This window comes from Vombatus ursinus, unplaced genomic scaffold (assembly GCF_900497805.2).
Source record: "Vombatus ursinus unplaced genomic scaffold, bare-nosed wombat genome assembly UNPS02014778.1, whole genome shotgun sequence".
Classification (NCBI taxonomy): Eukaryota; Metazoa; Chordata; class Mammalia; order Diprotodontia; family Vombatidae; genus Vombatus; species Vombatus ursinus.
Genome location: NW_020954556.1, coordinates 52,392,660 through 52,415,157, shown reverse-complemented (window position 1 = coordinate 52,415,157; position 22,498 = coordinate 52,392,660). Strand labels below are relative to the sequence as shown.

Sequence of the window (22,498 nt, the reverse complement as noted above, 5' to 3'; positions counted from 1 at the left end):
CTCTTCAACTGATGCTGTGTTAGAGTACAGTGGAGAGAATGGGAGGTAAGGTTATTGTCACATTTAGGAAGAAAGGAAGGATAAGAAATCAGGGGTGCAATCTTTGGAAGCTTCTTTGGAAGATCATAGAGTTGGAAATGCATCTCCTTTTTTGTTCTTTGAGCAATAATAGTGAAAGACTAAGAAAGGGAAGGGAATTCCAACGGGGAATTTGCTAAGGGATATTTTTTTGATCAGAATTGCCCTTGAGTGATACATTCTATTTCATTGCACACCTTATACGTAGTGACTGTTCTATGTGGGGCTAATTCCAAAGGTTGTAAAGGTATAATGATCAGGCTCTCCTACCCCTTCCCTAGCATTTAGCAGCAAATACTCTTTAAATGAATAGTTATGTGGTAAATATGATTGTCTCAATACTAAAATGTAAAGGCAAAACGATGTATGTATATGTGTGTGTGCATGCACGCATACATCTATATGCATCTATATAGTATGTGTGTATATATATGTATATATATATGTATATGTACACACACACACACACATATGCCAATGTAGTTTTATTGATGTTGATATATTGCAGGAGATGAATTATAGCTGTTCAGATCTTGGACGAATGGGGAGTAAGGGGTACAAATGCTGCCAGTGCCCTTTTGGCAAGTGCTTTCAGATGAAGATCATATTTCTCTTGGCTTGCAGAGATTCTGTTCTTTGCCAGCCTTCTCCATGCTGATATAAGTACCAATATCTATGGGAGGGTAGCAGGCCAAGGCTTTAGCAGCAATATGGTTTGAGGCTGGATTGTTCTTTATCGCATAGCAAAAGCTCCCTTCTTTCATCACTCCATAAGTTCTGATTGATTAGAATGCGTTGGACTGAGCTTATAGACTATTTTTGAAAGCACACACACTAATCATGATCATTTTTTCCCTCATACTCATGCATGGTTTTTGAGGAAATTCTGATTTGACACAGTCAAGACTCTGAGCAGCTTCAAATTCAGGTTTCGGTTTCTTGAGTCTGTGTTGGGCTGGTTTGCATAATTAACCCAAGGATGATACACAGTTGGTGATATTATGAGTTGGTAGTTATTTTGAGATGGACAGTTTTTTTTTGGCTTGAATAAGAATAAAAATTCTGAGAACCACCAGAAAGTAGCTATTCTTATCTTAGAATTAGGTGTTGGACAAAAAAGGGGGGAAAATATACTGTACTTTTGATGGATACATGAGGAAGTAAGCAAAAAGGATTGTAACAAACCATAGTTAATACAGATGTTTCTTCTGCTTTAGAAAAATCTCCCAAAACTTTGAATTGCCCATGCTATTTCAATATGCGGTAGCATATTGAAACTATAACATATTAAGTAACATATAACTTTAAGAAACTAAACATATTAAGTAGCAATATAATAACAATAACAGCAGTAGTAATAATAGTGGCTTGATCCATTTCTTAGCCTTTTATGAATATAAATTTATACATCAATAGCATTTCAAGCTGTGCTGTGAATTCCAGCCGTCAAAATAATGCAATAGTCAATGGACAAAGGGCCATTCTGGCCAGGGGGAAAGGAGAACATTGGGCTTTCTACTTTGCTAATCTTGTTTTTACTTTGTGTTTAGGCTCTTTGGATATGTAGGCAGAAAGCTAATTAATTATTAACTAGTAAATTTTCTATTAGTTCTTTACCCACATTAGAAAATGCCAGAATGATAGACATATAGATATTCAATAAACATTTGTTGGATACATTCATATATTAACATATCCTTTGCCTTCTGGACAACCTGGATTACTTGCCATCTGGACCATCAGGTTTTACCATTTTTCTTACTAGAGACCACTAGACCATTCCATTTGCCTTGTAGTTGAACCCTTATATATTTTATTTTTCTTTATTAGAATGTGAGTTCCTTGAGAATATGGACTGGTTTCACTTGTGTTCCCATCATTTTGCACAATACTATTCCGACTCTCCCTCCTTTCCTTCCTCCTGCCTGCCTCTCTACACTCTGTTCTTTCCTTACTTCTTTCTTTTTTACCTCCCTTCTTCCCACCCTACCATTTTTATAGTACTGGTAATTCTGTGATGTATAGCAATTTAAGACTTAGTTGACTTAAGGGCCTTTCCTAATTGTGCATACCCCAAAAGACTGATTTTGGGGTTGTGGTATTGTTGTTGGTTGGTTTGGATTCTGTTTCTTTGTTTTACAAATTGTCAGACATGCTCATTTTTTTTAAAGCTCACTTCTGTTTACTTCATGCCATCAAACATACCTCATTTTTAAAAGTTCTTCACTGTGTCATTATACCTTTAGAACATTTCTTTGGCTCAGCCTGCTGGTGATTGACCCTCGTCTTGTTGACATCTGTTCTTCACACATACTTTGCTTAGGAGAATTGTATGTTAGATAGATAGAAAGATAGATAAATAGATAGAGAAAGAAAGGAAGAAAGGAAATTCATTAAGTGTCCACTATGTTCCAGACACTGATGGTAAGTGCTGAGAATAATACATGGCAAAAAGAAACAGTCTTTGCCCTCAAGGAGCTTATATTCTAGTGGGAGAAGACAATACATGAAAGGGGACTGGATGGAGGGGATGGAGTCTTCCTTGATGGAAAGGCTATGATGTTACCCACCTCCTGATGATGCTACCTACTTTCTGATAGAACTGATGTACTCCAAATGTAGAGTGAAACTTAGAGTTTGGACATGGTCAGTGAAGGAATTTGCTTTGCTTCACTGTACATATTTGTTATGAAGGTTTCCTCCCTCCCTTTCATTTTCCCTTTTTCAATGGAGAGTAGGGGAAGAAGTGGGGTGGAAAGAAAATAAATGCTTCTTAATTGAAAAAAAAGCCATTTTTAAAAAAGGCTATGATATAGGACTCTTAAAATGGGACTTGTGTTTAGAGAGCTTGTTTGCAAAAATAGTTAAGTAAACAAACAGGTTGACTGTTCGACACAGTATATGCTGCATTCTGTATCTGTGGTCTTGCTCCTGCCTCACAATCTTCCTAAGAGGAAGTGAGCATGTTTCACTAGCAGTCCTGCAGTGGTCAAAATTCTGATGTCTTTTAGTGTCATTTTCTGCTACATAATTGTGATTATTGTGTTAATTGCTTTCCTCATTCTACTCATTTGTTACTGAATCAGTTCATGTAAATTTTCCCAAATTTGTCTTAATTCTTATATGATATTAATTCATTTATGGTGTTAATTACGGCACAGTAATATTCCATTATATTAAGTTGACAATTTGTTAAGTCATTCTTGAATCAATGGACACCCTGTTGCTTTTCAGGTTATTTTTTTTTTTTACTATTACTAAAAATGTTATTACTGCTTTTCTTGAACATATGTGTCCTTTCCCTCTGATCTTGGTATCTTTGGAGTATTTGCCATATAGTAGCATCCGGGAATATCTAATAGTTGTGGTCAAATGCTAGTAGATTTTAAGAATTTTTCTTGTAATTCTAAATTATTTCTAGAGTGGTTACACCAATCCACAGCTTCACCAAGAGGGCCTTAATATTTCTGTCTTCCCGTAACCCTTAAAACATATTTACCATTTTCATCTTTCTTCATCTTTGTCTGTGTAGGAGATGTGAGGTAAAGCATCAAAAGTTTTTTTAAATTTTCATTTCTCCAGACATTTAAAATATTTTCCAGAAATGCTATTCAAATAATGTTGACTGAACTTCTTATAGGCTTTTGTTTTGTTCATAGTTGTTTTATTCTTTCACGTGTCTTAAGGGTTGATTTTTTAAAGTTCCTCCCTGCTGTGGGCAAAGTCCTATGGCATTGTATGTTTTCCACCATCACTGCCGTTGCTGCCACCTCTTCCTCCTCCTTGGCGGAGAATTTTTTATCTTTCTTTGTTTTTTCATTACTGAGCACAGTGCCTGGCATGTATGTGGTAAGGGCTCAATAAATACTTGTTGATTTCATACGTGCATTCACGCTCACACACATACATGGGCACCCACACATACGCACCCTGAACTAGTTGATGGCAGCAATAAAAAAAAGTATTTTTTCACATCTTAGTCATCTACATGTAATTTAGGATGCAGAGAAACTTTTTAAAAGCTTTAATTTTCCAGAGGACAAAATTCATTTTTAATGATCTGAGTTTTATTAAAATATGTATTTTTCAAAAGACTTATACTGATTTACAGGAAAAAAAATAAATCTTTTAGATGAGAAACAATTCTAGCAGTTGTTAGTGATATGAAATTAGACTGGACAACTGTTCTCTGATTATAAAAGTTTGAGTTGAGCATGTCCTTTGACATATTTATTTGCATTTATTCTGTTTACTTTAAAAGTTTCACTAGAAATTTTATGCAAAAGTATTTTATTCAGATTGTTGTACATACTTAGAAATATGTAATTTGTTTTTAATGATCCAGGCATTTATGATGAAATATTATGGTTTAGAACCCTGCTTCTGAAAAGTAAGCTTCTCTTCTCTAGATCATTAGTTCAAGTCTGAATAAATGCAGTGAATAAATCATTTAATTAATATACGCCAGCTGTCCACATTTGTGAGGCTGCCTAAAGAGGAGTGAACCAGCCCAGATCAGAAACAGAGGAAGTCAAAGCTGAGAAAGACGGGGAGGGGAAGAGAGAGGAGAGAGGGGAGATAGAGAAATACAAAGAGAGAGACAGAAACAGAGAATGCTGTTTTTAGAGTTTTTATAGGTAACATACTTATATCATTTTCAACAATCCAGAATTGAGAGAGTAAATAAAAAGGATTAGAAAGTGTATAAGGATGTTGTTGCCTTTGATAGAAGGAAGTTTAGAAGAGAGGTAGTTTTTTTTGGGGAAAGATAATATAATAAAGTCTCTGATGCAGATTGCAACCCATCCATACCTATTTATCCTGTGCTACTTACTCTTTCCTGCCCAGGAGAAAAAAACCAAACCCACAACAGAGGACTGTTACCCATAAGCCACTGTTTCCCATCCCACAAGGTGCAAAGGATGCTAAGGGTGATCCTTGTGATTACTAGGAGTTGGAGAGGCCAAGGAATTTTACCTGCATATGGTTACTACAAGTGTAATGTGTAGCCCTGTTAAGCTACCTGCTGTGGAGGCCAGCTGTGGCAGGTAGTAGAGTGGTAGAATGTTACATGATAATGGGTCATTTGGATGGTGTGGTTATGTTGGAAATAATCCCTAGAATTTCAGCCCTTCGATTGATTATCCCTTGGGAATCATGCTAATAAAAACAAGGACTATTGGTAATATGTGGCTTCTACTTTGGTGGCCACTGATCTAGTTTATCCATTTGATTGTGATGGGGGGAGGGAGAGTAGCCATGCATACTATTTAATCAGATATGTATATACAGAGTAATTTGAGGAGGGAGTGCTGACAAACAACTAGGGAGTTCAGAGAATACTTCAGCCTTGAAGTAATCTAAGGATTTTGAGACATAGAAGTAAGGAAAGTGTGCATCCTAGAAATAGGAAAAGACTGTAAAAGCAAAAAACTGGAGATGAAATGCTGAGTTTGGGAAATGGCATATGGCTCACTTTGCCTAAGAAGGCAATTGTCAGGAATAAACCTAAGGTTGTAATTTGGCAAGGCATGACCAGTAATTAAGCAAGGAGTGAAAGAATTAGAGTGTACAAGGGCAGGATCATGATTTTGAAGGGAGGAAAATAAAGCCAGAGTAGGATCAACTGGCAGGTGAGAAAGAGATGGAATGAGTGGAGCTAAATGGCTAGGACAAGATTAGATTTACAAGGAAGGATAAGAGACTGTGGGTGCAAGAATTTCATAGTCCTGGATGTTGGAGATAAAATAGTTTTGTGTGATGTAAAGATGAAGAGTATGGTGTGGCTGAGGTACGGTGAAGGATGCATGCAGTTCGTGGGAATTCAAGTGCTTGATGAATTGGGAGGGCAGAATGTTTGAAGTAATATCAACATTTATGCTAAAAATCTCAAATATGAGGGTGGTGTGGAAAGGAAGACTGTGAGCCAAGTTCTGCTACCTTACAGTCCTTGAGAAAGGAAGGAGGATGACCTAAGAGCAGATTTGATAGGGTGATATTAACCAACAGAATGCAATTCAGAAGTGGAGTAGTTACTGAGTGATGGCAAGAGAAGGAGGATTTGAAAGTGGCACTGAGGATGAGGCTTTTGCTTACTTCTTTTTTGTTCTCTTGACTCAATATGATGGAGTTGGGAGATGAGGATCAAGAGAGAAAGTACATCGATTACTGGAGAGGGTGAGTGGGGAAAGCCTGCTTTCCATGAATGTGAGAAAATAGGAATGTGAGAAGAAAAGTCAGAAGTTAACTATAGAGGTTTTAATTGGCACAGTGGAAGAGGAAGGCAGAGCAGACAAGGTAGTGACTTGGGGAAATTTGAATAGGACTGAAATAGGTGGGATGAAAGCTTTCTTCATTTTAACAGGGAAAGATGATTTTTGTCTAGGCATCTAGCAACTCCAAATCATAGGAATTTGGAGAGGAATAGATGGGAATTAGCTAGCCAAAGGACAGTAAATGTATCATTTAATTGGGGCTCTCAAATTCAAGTTTCCTGTGATGATGAGGGCAGTGTGAAGGGGAGGAGAGAGAATGTGCTTGATATCCTGGAGCCTCTACTACAAGAGGATATTCTGATATCAACAAGTCTGGTGTCTGTCTTAAGGCTCTGATCTTAGGTAAGGTACTAGAAGTGACGACCTGATTTCTGAGGTTTTGGTTCAGACCTGGTTAGGTCCGGGAATGGTAGTTTCTCCCTGGTCCCAACATCTCTGTAATCATGAAAGTTGTAGAGTTGTTGCAGTGAACCAGGAAAGAGTAATAGTAGGTTTCAGGGTAGTAAATTGATGATGGATGGAAAGAGATTTTCCAAACTGTTTTCAGAGCAGTATGGGGTTAGGGCATCTACTAATGAGTGATGACACTGTCCTGGCTCCTCTGATGCCTCAACATCTGGGAAGATGACTATGATGATGGCTACTCTTACTGTTATTTATCTTTTTTGATGGTGTTCAGATAGAAATAGTTCTGGGACAAGCCATTATTCTGATATTCCTTTCTATCTACTATTCTTTGAACTTTTTCATAGGTGGATAAAATAACTACCTTTTATAGCTGAACAAAAGTAGTATGATGTATAGACTTATCCCCTCATAGGAGACAGGACAGTAGGGATATGGACCTTATCTTGTTCTTAAGTGATTTTACTCTCCTCAGCCAGGTTTCTGTACTTAAAAGTTTTTGTTCCTTGTAGCTTGGAGTTTATATGTATTTGGTATGGCAACATCTATTAAAAGTTTTTATAGATCAGTTACTTTTGGGTGCTTGTGAACAGCGTTTGATTTGTGATAATGCTCTGGTTTCAGTACTGTTTAGTGCTTGAGCTGTCCAGGATATCTTAAGGTCTGTATTTGTAGTGTGGGGATTTGTCATCAATCAGTCCATGAATGATAGGGATGTATAATTGTTGCCCAGCCTGACAAATGGTGAATCTAAGAGAAAGTTTTCTTTAAAAGTTGAGTAGAATGAAATCAGTAAAACCAAACTTATTGAGCATTTAGGGATCATTTTCAAAGTGCTCTCCCGTTCAACCTTGAGGAATTTGACATTGCAATCATAAAGGCTATCATTTACTAATTTGACTGTGTAGTTTCCATTTTGAAACTTTGTGATTTGTAACTATTCCTGAATAGTGAATGGGCCAGGGAGCAAGGCAGATCAGTGGCCTGCACAGAGCCAGACACTATACCATTTAAATAATCTTGCCTCTAGTTCTTTTTTATTTTCTCTAACATGACTCAGTTCTTCCCAATGCCATCATCAGACTTCTTGTCTTTAGTGGGTTTTTCTTTCATGGTGATATAGGTCCTCTGTATCATCAGACATCTGTTTGTCTTAAACTTCAGAAAGAATATTTTCTTCTAGATTAGCCACATCTCAGCACCTGGATATTGAGGAAGATTGTACAGTTTGCAAAAGTGAGAGAGACCCTCTTCAGATGCTGCAACAGTAGAGTATTCCCTTTCTTTACATACACAAGTCTCTCCAGAACGTCAGCCGTGTTAGGATTGTCGTAGTCCACAGACCAAACTGGGGGCACTTCAATGTGCAGTTGAAGTGGATGCAGCCCACGCACTGACCCCTCCACTCTGACTCATGGGTCCAATTTGTTCAGGCATGTGCTGGCGATGCTCTTGTGACCTCAGAGTTGTTTGAATGAGACCTCTGGATACAAGTGTGATGCCTTCAGGACCTTATCTTGCCTTGGAATATGTTAATAATTTTAGAATTACTGAATCCAAATAACATTTTGATATCATTGGAGAAAAATTCCATGAGAAGGAAGTTTACTGATAGGTCATAGGACTTACATATATATATATTAAGTGATTGAAAAGTTGTTTTGGCTTGAATATGTGAAAGTTGCATTTAAGGCTAAACAGAACAATCTTCCTGAAAAATTAACATGTTACATGAAACATTATTGATATTGTTTTGATGAATTTTAAGTAGAGAACAGTTCTCCATGTCAATATCAAATATACAGTACTTGGGTCTGGTTTTACATATTTGAAGCACACAAATTAGCCATGAGTACAGAAATGAGTCAAAGGTGTTGTATGAACAAAACCAAAGTATTTTGGCCCTTTTAGACGTCTTATTCAGTAATTGCCAAATTTATAAAAGTTGTTCTATGTACCCTCTGCACTTTTTTGGCATATCTGCTTTGCTTCTCAGCCAACATACATGTTTTCTTGTGTTTTTAGGTGTTTTTTTTAAAAAATGATACAATTTGTGAATGCTTTGTATAAATTATATAAATTTGTAAAAAGCATATACCTGGAAGGGTTGCTGGAGTTTTCATCTTTTGATAATAGACATTTGATGCTTTCTGTTATAGAAGGTGGAGTCAGGATTGAGTCCGAGAGGAAGATGTAATTCATTTGCCATTGATAATCATTTGAGCCCCAAATTAGGGCTCTTGTCCAGTCCCCCTCTTTCATTTTTGCAAAGAAGATGTTTTTAGTCCACCTTCCTTGACATAAGTAACTGTTCTGTCATTCATTATATAATAGTGTGCAAGCTTTTTAAATCCAACTTGTGTTTTTAATGTGCTGAACTTCTTGCTGCCATATAGACCAGAATATCTCTACATCCTCTTCATTTGAAGATTCTCTCTGGCCTCTGATTTCTTTACTTCTTTAGGCCTCTGTAGTAACATTTTTGATTGATGTTGAATTGTTTATTTTATTCTTTGCACTGCTTTGATTCCTTCTATCAGTTTACTATTTTTACTCCTGCTTTCATTTTCTCATTAAGAAAGTCTAGAATTTCTGATTTGCTTTTGTTTTCTGGGTTCTTTTGAGTCTGTTTTGTTGTTGTTGTTGCATTGGTTGGGCAATATGGCATTCAGATTTTCTCCTGCCTGTTAAAGCTAGATATTGATGTACTTTTTGATGACTTTCCCCAGATCTTCAATAGCTGTTAAACATCACCACTTCTTAGTGGTATTTGATCTCTGTCCTTTGGGGTATTGCTTGAAAGCGCCACCTTTCCTGCTGTGGTTTGTAGTATGACAAAAACTGCTTCATTTACTATTGTGTGAAGGTCTTGGAATATTTTTAAGCTTATTGCCAAATACTGAGGGAGAATACTTTCATTCATGATGGTTATAGCAGATTCCAGTTCTTTTAAATTATTTTGTTTTGGTATAATTGGTCTGCTAGTTAGATTCATGCTTTCAAACTCAAAAAGGCCTTTATGGACTTCTACTTTTAAGTATGGCCAACTTTTAAAAATTATTTGAGTGTAGTTTTTGTTACATTGTTTCTTTATTAGGCATACTTTCTGAACTTTGTATTAAACAAAGATTTACAGCTTCCTTGGGGTTCTCAACGTTTTTCTCTTCAGACTGGTAGTTCCTTCTATGTAATTTCTTCGTCTAATCTTAGTTTAGAGAATTTACATACACACATAGACAGATAGGTTTTGTTTGTTTTGCCTTCAACTGTTTGGCAATATATTATTATGTTATCTAGAGATGAAGGTTGCATTGACAAAAAACAATATGAAGCCCTTACCTATACCTACTGAGATCTGTTTCTAATTTTGCTGTGATACAGTATTGGTGTATTATAAAATTTGCCTTCTCTTTGATTGGCACTGTCCTTTGCACTGAAACATTTCCAGTAGGCAGGTTAGTAATGTTTGTGTTGTGTTCTGATGTATCTTGTGTTCTTGTGGGACCAGAGCACTAGAATGCCACTTACGTCACTGTCTTCCAAGTTGAGCTGATCATCTTGATGATTTTGATTAGGGCCTGCAACCTTATGCCACCTTGACTGTACCTAAGATTCACAGGAGCAGTTTTATCATACTGTCTAGGTTGCCAACCCACTGCAGTGTTCACAGAGCCCAACTTACCAGTGTCCCTTCAGAGCTATCATCACGGTCTCGGGGCACACTGAGTCCTTAGTGGAATTGACTCATTTTGTCATTGCCACCTGCCCCTCCCTACCAGCCCCATGACATGGATGATCGATCATTTGGGCTGTAAATGGATTGTATTATTATTAATGATTACTCTCATCTTATTCAATGTAGTTCAGCAAGACATAGTTGTAGGATATATTACTGTTCTACTATTTATATTTAATTTTTGACAAATTATTATATATGTGGATAAAATTGTTTATTTTCATAATTGAAGGGGCAGCTAGGTGGCGCAGTGGATAGAGCACTGGCCCTGAAGTCAGGAGGACCTGAGATCAAATCTGGTCTCAGACCAAACACTTGACATTTACTAGCAGTGTGACCCTGGGCAAGTCACTTAACCCTAACTGCCTAAAAAAACAAAAAACAAAAACAAAACATAATTGAAAAAGTTTTGAATTGGAAGCTAATCTTATCATCACTATCATTTTCTGATTCATTATACTTACCTCTACCTTATGTATTCCACTTTGATACAGAACAATCCTTGAAGATACTACAACCAGTGGTGTATGCCAACCCGTGTTTTAGTAGACTTCCCTTTGTTACAAATAAACATAAATGTACTTAAAAGTTAGTACTAGCATTTTCTAATGCTTTTATTCTGAGCTTTGTTGCCATTTAAATTTGTCTTCATTTACGTAGTTGTACTATAATAATTATGTTGTGTATTTTGTTCTTTGGTTCTGCTTTGTTCACTCTGTCTCTTCATACAAGTTTTCCTGTATTTGGGGGGGATTTTCATATTCATCATTCCTCATGATATACTTTATACCATAATTTGTTTAGCAGTTCCTCAGTTGTTAGATATAGGATTGCGTTCTTTTTGCTATGAATATCTTTTTATAGATAGGTCTTTTCTTGTTGTCAGTAACCTCTGGAGTAAAAATCTAGCAGTTGCTGCTTCAGAGGATATAAGCAACTTTGTAGCTTTTTAAAATGTTGCCTTCCTATTAACTTCCTTTAAATATTTCCATAAATATTTAAAGTTGGGATTGTGTATATAACAGGTCTTTCCCAATGCAGACACTTTAATTATGATCTAACAGTATGCAGAATTCACACAGTATTGCTCAAGATTTTCTGGTTATGGGATTTGTGTTGGTGATTTTTTAATGAAACTAGTGAAATTGCATACCTGATATGATTTAAAAAATCATTTTTAGTTATTAGGTGGAGATACTCATTGGATAGTACTTAAATACTAATTCTCTGTTGGCAGTTTATATAGTTACAGTTCTGAATGAAACCTTTGAGTCAGTTTATCACTAATTGCTCTTCTTAGACTTTTAAAATTGTGGTTATTTTTTTTCTAAAGAAATGCTAGCTCTGATAGTCTTTTTTTTTTAAACATCTTTTGTCTCTGTGCCTTTTGTTTTTACATCACCACCATTTTTTTGGAGAAAGTCCTTCTTTCTCTCCATCCTAGATTGAACTTTTCTTTAAGGCTAAGAGAAAAAGTAATCAAAGACATGTGATACAGTTGACATCTGCCAATATATAGTTTGTCCTAGTGGTCCCACCATCTTTCTGTGTCATGAGAAGGCCATTAACTATTGGTAGCCTAAATGTCAGAGCAGCAGCCAAACTATTGTGATTCATTATAAAGTGGCCTTATTTGAAGGAAAATTTTGTGTAACCTGGACTTCAGGAACAGTTAGCCATGCTTTATTCCCATTCACAATTATTGTGTTTTGGAACACAATTTTAGATGATAAAATTACAAGATTTAGACATATTAGAATATTTGGAATCCTGAAGACTTTCAATATTGGGGAGAGATTTTGTAAGCCAGAGAGGTGTAGTGAAAATTGATTCAGATCTGGCCAAAACAATAGTAGATTGACACAATCTTAGTATTTGTATTCTTTCATGGGACTTAAATATGCATACAAATTTGTGAAGATAATTTGATTCCCTTCATATTTATTAAATTGTCCTTTTCCTTCAGTAATTGCTTATATCAGTTTTGTGTACTTTTTGTCTCATGGGATCCTCATTAAAAGGAGATTAATATTTCTTAGGCTATTTTATTCATTGTTAAAAATAATCTAACTTTCACATTTTAAGTGGTAATAAAATAGAAATTGCTTGGAGTCAAAGAGTCTGCCTTCAACTTGACTATAAATAATATTTTAAAGAAACATTCTTTTTAACACTATAATGTGGACTTGTTTGTCTAAGAAGCATGGAATTTTTCTTGTCAGATGTTTTTGATGCCAGTATTTTGATTTTAAAATTTCAGTGGCTTGATTTGCCAGTATTCTTTGTATCTTAAAAATATTAAAAAGTTTGTTAGGGATGTGATACTGATTAGTATAAGCAATTCTTAGTAAGAAGTAGTGTCTAGTATGAAATAGGTTAGGTTCCAAATATGATTATATTTCCTTTAAAATCTATTTATTTTTATTGCGATATTAAGAGCTTAACAACATGGGCAGAGTAAAGAGATACCGCATCAAAATTAACTGTTTTGTCTACTTGTTTAGCAAACTTAAAAATGAAGTTTTAGTTGTACTAGCAATTGACTTTGACACAGACATTTATAAAGTTAGTATGTGTTCTTTTCTCTAGTGTGTTAAAAATCTTTTAAGAAAAGTCACTAAACTAAGGCCTTAGGTTTGGTTCTTTGTCTCCTTCATATTCATCCAGATGCTATTGTTCCTCTTAATAGACTTATTCCATGCTATGAAAAATCAGGAAGACTTGTAACAGGTCAGCCTTCTCTTGGATTTAACAATTCTTTTAATTTGTTCAGTTACTCAGTATTTGCCTGTATTAGAAGGCACAGAGGAGAGACAAAGCAGGAGAAGATGTTCCTTAGTCACCTTTTACTCTTTTCCTGTCATTCTTTGTCTTAATCAAATTGTATTAGCTGTTCTTGGGAAATATTTCTTTTTTCAAAAAATAATATCTTATTTTTCCCAATTACGTGTAAAAACAATTTTTGACATTCATTTTCCAAATTCTCTCCCCCTTAGATGTTAAGCAATTTGATAGGTTATATGTATGCAATCATGCAAAACGTATTTCTTAGAAATATTTCTGAAATAACCTTCTCTTACCCATTCCTAGCTACCATAGTCCAGTAGGGCTGTGCTGAAGCCAGCTTTAACTGACTAGAGTCAATTGTTAAATTTCCATTATGAACACTTAAACCTCTGAAATCAGCAAACTCTGTAAATCAGAGCTTGATTTATTATTTTGTTGATTGTTTAGATTTAAGAAAGTGAAGGAGAAAATGTTAATAAAACAGATTAAGCTGAAGTGTATGGTGAGTACATTAGGAGACCCAACTGCACCTGTATCATTTTACTGCTGGATTGTTGCAGTAGATGTCTAGTTGGCCGACATGACTCTAGTTTTCCCTTCCTCACACATTGAATCATCCTGTTCTCTGAATGATTATTGTGCTTACAATTAGTGTCATACAATTTTGGATTCAGATCTCTGTGAATTGTTAATCTCGCCTTCCCAAATGAGTTGTAAGCTCCATAAGACGAGGGATCATATTTTATATTTCACTATACCAATGGTCCTAGGATATGACGGGCCACTAATACCTACTTTCTGATTAATGACATTGTGAGATTGTTAGGAATAGGAATCTGGTAGAAGAGAATTTGAATCTGTAGCTCTATTGCAGTAGCCATCTTTAATAAGCTATGATTTTATGGTCTTATTTTGGCCTTTGCTTTTTTACCTGTCACTGTGGCTTCTGGTACATATTCAATGTGTTTTCTTTACTGTGCACCATGGAGCTTTTTAAGCAGTTCACATTATTTATTAATTCAAGGTAGAATTCTGAGGTGTGTGCTTTCTGTCTTACGAAGCCAAGTCATGTCTTTTGGAGTTTTGCTTCATGGTGTCTCTACTTCTTAGCATATTCCCCTAGCACTTAGGCTAGGCTTTGAAGAAAACTATCTTCTTTTTGCATGAAGTTAAATCTCCCCAGCCTGCTAGTGCCTGTCTCCTCCAAATTTCTTTTTATGTGTAATTTATCTGTTTTCCACCAATGGAACATAAGCTTTGTGAGGACTGTTTCATTTTTGTCTTTGCACCTCAAGGTCCTAATACAGTGTTTGTCCATATACTGGTCACTCAACAAATGCTTGTTGAACAAATGAATTCCTTCTCCCCATCCTGCTAGTTTCCATAGAAGCTAAGTGTTGTCCTGTGGCCATTGATCTCCTTTCTTATGATTCCACCCTAATGTTATGTTATGTCATAGTGAATACTGATTCAGTCATTTGTGGTAGATGAATTGTGCAGTATACTTTGGTAGTGAGCTAGACCTGCCATTTTATACTTAATGTGGCTTAGCTGATCCAGATATTTTTGTAACATGATTATGCCTTTTTAAAAAAAAACAATGAATGAAGAGTAAAGGAAATTTTTCTGTTTGCATTAGAGAGAAGATTGCTGGATACACATTTCTGTTATTTCTTTCACATGTATAATGTAAAAGACAGTAATATACATATACACACTTACATATGGTATCTATGAAAGACACTAATATGCATTTACACAGTCACATAATGTCTGCATATTATATTCATGCCATAAAAACATTTAAGAGCATTTGGCATCTGTCTCTAAGCATAGGAATTGCATTGATAATGTGTTGCACATGGCACATACCATGTTAAAATGTAGTCTGGCTGTTTGGAGATTATTGTGAAAATCAGTAGAATAGTATTGCATAAATACTTAAAATGTCAAGAGTTTTAGTGTATCATCTGTGAGTGTCTTTGTGACTACAGCATCAATTTTTCTGGAAAGACCTCATTTATATTTATTGAACAAAGATTTTACTGTGATACAAATGATGCAACACAACTTTAAAAAGCACATTGTAAAAATTCTCCTAAAAGCACTTTTAGTGATAATATTATATAGCTAGTATGACAATTACAAAATGTTTCTTAATCTTTTATTAAACAAGCTATGCCAAGTCCTATGAAATTGCTCCTAAAGAGGAAGAGTTTTTTTTTAAGTGTTAAAACCATGTAGTTACTCTTTGTTTATTTAACCTTTTGTAGGTTCTTTCCTCAAAGTTATTTTGTTTTTCCCACCAAATTTATTTAATCCAACTGTTTGTTGCTATTGTTATGGTACTCAGAGAGAGTATTGGTGAAATTTTAGATGAAAATGTTTTATCTACTTAGATACAAGAGTGTGGTAGATCTTGTTAAATCTTTTAAAAAAATGCAGTGGCCATAAATATTAATAGCATCCTTTAACCTTCAACAGGTCATATTCTTTGCTTTTTAGATACTGTAAAGTGACTTCAGTGGGACCTCAAATTATGCCCTCTAAAAGATTATTAAATAATCCAAAAATTCCTTCATGATAGGGTGGTAAAGCAGAATAATTCAAGGCTCATTTTAGAAAGCCAATTTTATCTTACTCTGTGTATAATCATAGTATTCCTACTTCAGTTGAGTCTGCTGTGTTCAGTAGCATCTGTAAGATGGAACACAAGACACCTTTCCTTGTTTTCACTATGCATTATAAAGTTCAGTCTTTTTTTTCAGTATTAGAAGGAGCACTGAGGTAATACCAGTTTTTGTCTGTGTATAACATGAACGAATGAAATAAGTTTTAAAAAGTAATACCTTTTCTCAGAGATAAACCTTCATGATTCTTCTGAAAGTGAAATTAGAGATTCAGAAGAAATGAATAGACCCTCAGAGAAATCTCAGAATTGTTATTTGAGTTAGATGATCATTTCAGAAAAAAGGAAACATTTGCATGAACAAAAAGGTTGTTGTTTTTTTTTTAATGAATGTGAATGCATACATTAATTCACTTAAGATAATTTTTCACTTGTGAATCAATATAATTTGAATTTTGAAATATTTTATTGTATTATATTTGTGCTTATATTATACACAGCAGTGGGTAGGGCCCATTGACTTCTATACATTCTATAGAGAGGAATTTAATAATTGTCTGATCTAGCCTTATAGGTCATCTTTAATCCAGGAGGTGTATATGTGACCTTTGTAGCCCTGAGATGACAGATTCCTGGTACTGCCTTCTTGGTGTAAGAATAACTCCTAATGCATAAATAGATTGATGTCCCCTTCCCCCCACTGTCTCTCCCTGCCCCCACCCTCCAATCAGTGTAGAATCGAAGTTAGAGAAGAGACCTGGGCATTTATTTATTAAATACCAGTGTTTATAAAGGAGCAAATGATGTTGAACTACATTATTGCAGTTAAATTGAATTATTTTCCTTTTTCCACCCTCTGTTTTTACTCAGAAATAAGATGAATATTACAAGTTATCGGACTTATTTGAATATTTTCAATGTACTAATCTTAGTCACCGGGTCTTTGATATAAATCTTTTGACACATAGCAGTATCAGCTTCAGATTTTTGCATTTACTGTAGGGTAATTCGATCACTCCACTAGATCACTACCTTGTCATGGCAGAGGGGCTTGCATAGCTCAATGAAACTATGAGCTATGCTGTACAGGGTTACCCAAGATGGACAGGTCATAGTGGAGAGCTTTGACAAAAGGTGATCAACTGGAAAAGAAAATAGCAAACCACTCCAGTATGTTTGCCAAGAAAATGCCGTGGACCATATTAAAATGCTTAAAGGTTTGACATCATGTGACCCCTCAGGTCACAACCAGGCATGCTATGGAACACGGTGTCACAAAGAGTCAGACACAACTGAACAACAACATGGGATTATTAAATAGTTGGACAAGCTCAAACAAAAAGTTCAAAAGCTTTCTCTAGCTCAAACAAGTCTTTATGGCCAGAAGCTCCCTAGTCACTGAATAGAAGTAGACCTGAGTTCAAATCTTATGTTTAGCACTTACTATACAAGTCACTTAATGACTTCAGTTTTTTAATCTATGAGAGATAATGGTATTTGTTTCATAAGGATCAACTGAGTCATAAGGATCAATTTTTTTAAGGCAATTGGGGTTAAGTGACTTGTCCAGAGTCACACAGTTAGTAAGTGACAAGTGTATAGTCTGAGGTTGGATTTGAACTCAGGTCCTCCTGACTTCAGGGCTGGTGCTCTATCCACTGCGCCACCTAGCTGCCCCAGATCAAATTTTTTATACATATATACATACATACATACATACACACATATATGATTTCATGTGTTTATAAAGCATTTTGTAAACTGTTAAAATGCTATATGAATATCAGCTGTCATTTTTATTATTACTTTTTTTTCTAATCAGTGTTTACTCAAAGTCATTTCCATTGCTGTTAGATGTCCCTGTCTTACTTCCCAGCTCTTCTCCAGTTAAAGATGGAATCTTACATGGTCATGTCTCAGACATCTATCTGTTCATCCATGCCTCATTATAGACTACAGACCTTTGAGAGCGTTTCTGCTCATGCCCTACCATTCCCATTAGCACATATAGGATAAGTAACAGGGCTCCATCCTCCATTTCTAAATCTATAACAATCCTGTACTATCAAATTCTTTGACACCAAACACAGTTCATGATACCAAAAAACACTATGGAAAGAATGCTTTCATCCATAACAACTACAGGGGTGATATTCTATAGGTTCTGTGCTCAAGCAAGGCAAATGTGGTATAGGCCAGGGATGGGGAACAGCCTTTTGACTGAGTCCAAGTTTTACAGAACAAAAATCCCTTTATTAAGGGGGATTTGTTCTGTAAAGCTTGGATTCAGTCAAAAGATTGCACTTGAGGACCTAGAAGGCCACCTGGGGCCTGGAGGCTGCAGGTTTCCCTCCCCTGTGTTGGCTCGATGCCTGTTGTTAACTTTTGTGGCTGGATAGACAAAGACCATAACCAACAATAGGTGGGTCCCATTGGCTTCTGAATGCTCTATAGATAAGCTTTTAGTAGTTGTCTCATGTGGCCTTCTAGGTTGACTTTACTCCAGAGCTGGCTAAATGATGTGTTTAGCCCTGCAAGAGGGTATAGTCCTGTACTCTATCTACTGTCTGACATAGATGTCTACTATTCCTATAGAATTTCTGTTTATTGCGCTAATTACTTTAAAAAGAGAGCTGAAACTGTTGAAAACATGGTGCACTGGTCTTATGGTCTCTTGTATTAAATCATTTTTGAAATGTTAAATCTTTTCTTTTTCTGAAACTTACTGTAGCTCTGATCACTCTCTTGCTCTGTATATTTTATCTCAGACCAAAAGCAATAAAATCTCACCTGATCAATGAACTTTGTAATTGCCTTTAATTCATAGATTCTGTGCCTTTCACTAGACACTCAATAAATATAGTGTAAGCTTAGTTCTTCACTCCTGTTATAAGCAGATATTGTTATATAGATTAAATATATTCCTCATTACCATTTTTGATGTTTTGTCTTCATCTCCATATATCGTCTACAATTTAAATATTGCCAGTAGTACCTAGCCAGATTGTCTACTTAAATATTCCTTTTTTTCTCTTTGCATAGGGGGAAATGCAGTGTTGCGCTTCTTAATGAGACAGAATCAGTTTTGTCATATCTTGACAAAGAGGTAATGAATGTAACTTTAATTTGCTCCTCTTCCCTTTACAGTATGTCTTTGTAAAAATTAAAATGTTTATCAACTTCTGTTATCAAAGTGACATTATAGCCTCGATTCACCATTCACCTTGTATTAACTAGAATCAATCCTCTTTTTTTCAGCCCTTGTGGAAAATAATGTTTCTAGGGGAGTAACCATTTGTTAGTAAATTGAACACATTAGATTATGAATAGCTGATCCCTCTTATAGTACAGCTGAAGAAAATATATTTAGTAAATTAATATCTTTATACACCAATGATAACCATAGAAATTGCCTTTTTAGAACCCTTATAGCTTAATTAAATGGCATATTTCTTTAGTCACTTGATTTAAAAATTACATTTACTTTGCTTTTTTTATTTGCTTCATAGGTTTTATGATATTTGAAATGCTGTTTAATATGATGATGAAATTGTTCTGAGAATAACATTTGTTCATGAAAGTAGAGATAACAGCAAGTGTTCAATTTTACAGGTTTTCTACCTTTAAGCTTGGAGATAATATAATAATAATGATATATATGTATATATATTTGTTAAAATTTAATGTTAAAGAGTGAAGGGGAGAGATTGCCTGGCATAGTGGATAATGAGCTGGTCTTGAATCTCTGCCTTAGAAGACCTTGGTTCATATCTTATCTCTACTACATAACCAACAGGGAACCCTGGGACAAGTCAGTTAACTTCTCAGTGTCCAAAGCAAATATTTAATATCCTTAAGTTGCTTAGAAGGTGCTGTTTTGCATTGGTAGTGGAAGTATGAAGAGTGGTGGTGGAAGGGGTAGGAGCTCTTCCCTCTTTTGTAACCTGACTAGCCAAATTTCTTTCCTGGACCCTGGTGTTAGAAGTATGCTTTTTTGAACTACTTATTTGACATAAAGATTTAAACTCATTTGTTTTACTACATTAAAAAAAATGCGGCATAGCATGGTGGATAGAGGGCTGACCTTAGAAGGACCAGGAAGACCTGGGTTTAATCTTACCTTGGTCACATACTGGTTGTGTGACCCTGGGCAAATCACTTAACCTTTCAGTGCCCTTGGCAATTCTAAGGCTGAAGTTAAAGAGAGTGGGCTCATTTGCCTTGCTGGAAGAAGTTCCTCAGTAGAAACTTCCTACATTTAAAAAAAAAAGCACAGATTTTACTTTATAATATAACAGAAACTCAAGTTTTATGGAATGCCAATTCAAAGTGTCATCTATAGTTTCAAATACACTTAATTACTGAGCCATCAGCAGCCATGTTCAATGCCTTTCTGTTGTTACAATGTTCTTTAAGGATACAATCTATACATTGGCTCCCTATTTAACAACTGTATCCACCCTGGATGCAATGGGTCCCCATGAAACCCTTCAGAAATTCTGTGTGTGTGAGGTCGTGCCCCACAACCTTCCCCATACCACATCATTCCATAGTGTCGTGGTAGTCAGTTCAGTCATTCACACAAATAGGAAGGATACAAGACTTTGGGTCCAAGTGGGAGACAGATAACTTCGTCACTGACAGTGTACTTGGATTTTATGCAAATTGAAGGCCTGGAACACCATAGATTTAGATGGCATATATGGCATTGGATGGATAACTAAGGGAAGACAAAGAGGAAAATAGGGCTGTCCTGCCTGGGTATGCTTTGCTTTAGCCCAGAATGTATGTACCTAAGAAATAGAAAAGACAACTCTGCAAAATCACTAGGCAATTTCCTCTGCTTTGATTTTTTTTTTTTGTCTTCAGGGGTCAAAATTCATCTCATTTTTGAGGTTTTTTCTGGCTTCTTAAATATTTTAAAAACAAACTCCCAAATACTCAGAGTAGCCTTAATGTAACATTATTTGAAGAAAAGTATTTTCCTCTCATGATTCACAAAATAATAAAATTTTAAAGCTGAAAAGAATTGGAAAGCACATTACTTATAGGAATCTAGGTTTTCATGTCTTTTATATTCTCATTTTGCTATTGTGAGATTGAGTTTCAGTATACTAATGATACTTTTGGTTTTGATTACACGAACACCTCAAGTACATCCCTAATAAAACTTATCACCACTGTTTTCTATTTTGCTTGAATTTTGTGGCTTTTCATTTTTTGACATTTCCTTAGTAATCCTATGATGATGATGATAAACATAGTCTGTTGCTAAAGGCTTATTCTTTCATTCACTATGTTGAGTAAGTGTCAGTCTCAAGATTTTACATTTTTGTTGTCACATATAAGAACATTTGGAGAATTATGTTTATTTACATATGCATATATACAGCTGGCTGTCCCCCATGCCTGGAACAATCTCCCTCTGCCATTCCATCTACTGACCTCCCTGACTTCCTTTAAGTCACAACAAAAATCCCACTTTCTACAGAAAGCCTTCCCTAACTCCTCTTAATTCCAGTGCTTTCCCTCTTTTAATTATTTCCTATTCTGTGTATGGTTTGCTTTGCATATGTGTATTTCCATGTTGTTTCTCCCATTAGATTGTAAGCTCCTTGAGGGCAAGCACTAGCTTTTGCCTCTTTTTGTATCCGTAGTGCTTAGCACAGTACCTGGCACACAATGTGCACTTAAGAAATGTTTGTTGTTTGCTTGCTTGATTGACATATATACAATTTTTTTTTAGGATACCTTTTTCTATTCTTTGGTTTATGATCCTTCATTGAAAACACTTTTAGCAGACAAAGGGGAAATAAGAGTAGGACCTAGATATCAAGCAGATATACCAGACATGCTCACAGAAGGTATGTTTTAAATTATTTTCTATATAATTAAAAAACAACCCTTTATTTTGCCATTGAACCTTAAAAGAGTCTTGTAATGTCATTGGAGAGTGAAGATTCCAAGTATTTGAATAATGTACAAAAATTAGGAGCATTTGTGCCCAAATTTCATTATAGAGTAAGTGGATTATATGATTTTGACACTATTGTTTGAGAGTTGAAATATGTTGTGAATTTTTCCCCCTTTGAAAGGTATTATTTTAAAAAAATAAATGACTTAGACCTTAAATATTATCTTGTCATGGTACTGTCTTGAAGCATGCTAAGTCCTTCAGTCTTTGAGAATTCTTTGTGCAGAACTCCAGATAGGAGTTTGGTAGTATTGTATTAATGTTCTTTAGTTATTATTATACTTATTCTATTAGTAATACTGCCTAAGCCTCCATATTTAGGACATATGATAACTTTAAAGTAGTTTAATTATACCATTTCCCAAAATTTGTTTTACTTATTAAATCCATTTGTTTTCTGCCCTATGTCAGCTTTTTACCCTTTTCCTCCACTGACGGAATTTAGAGAAGATAGAGAAAGTTTGCCATACAATTGAAAATCCAGAATATCTGGGTGGAAAATTAGACCATGAAGCTAAAGAAATAATTGTTCTAAAAAAAGGGATATAGATACATACACACACCCATACACACACACACACACACACACACACACACACACACACACACACACA

The 22,498-nt window shown here is 35.4% G+C and overlaps 1 protein-coding gene across 2 annotated transcripts in view; it reads left to right on the top strand.

Annotated features, from left to right (window-relative positions):
- MTA3 (metastasis associated 1 family member 3) overlaps positions 1 to 22,498 on the top strand; it is a 206,790-nt gene that overhangs the window by 80,043 nt on the left and 104,249 nt on the right. For both annotated transcript variants that reach the window (XM_027865082.1, XM_027865081.1), the window contains exons 5-6: positions 18,953 to 19,016; positions 21,657 to 21,774. In XM_027865082.1, the coding sequence (XP_027720883.1) occupies positions 18,953 to 19,016; positions 21,657 to 21,774 (182 nt within the window). The remainder of the gene's footprint in view (positions 1 to 18,952; positions 19,017 to 21,656; positions 21,775 to 22,498) is intronic.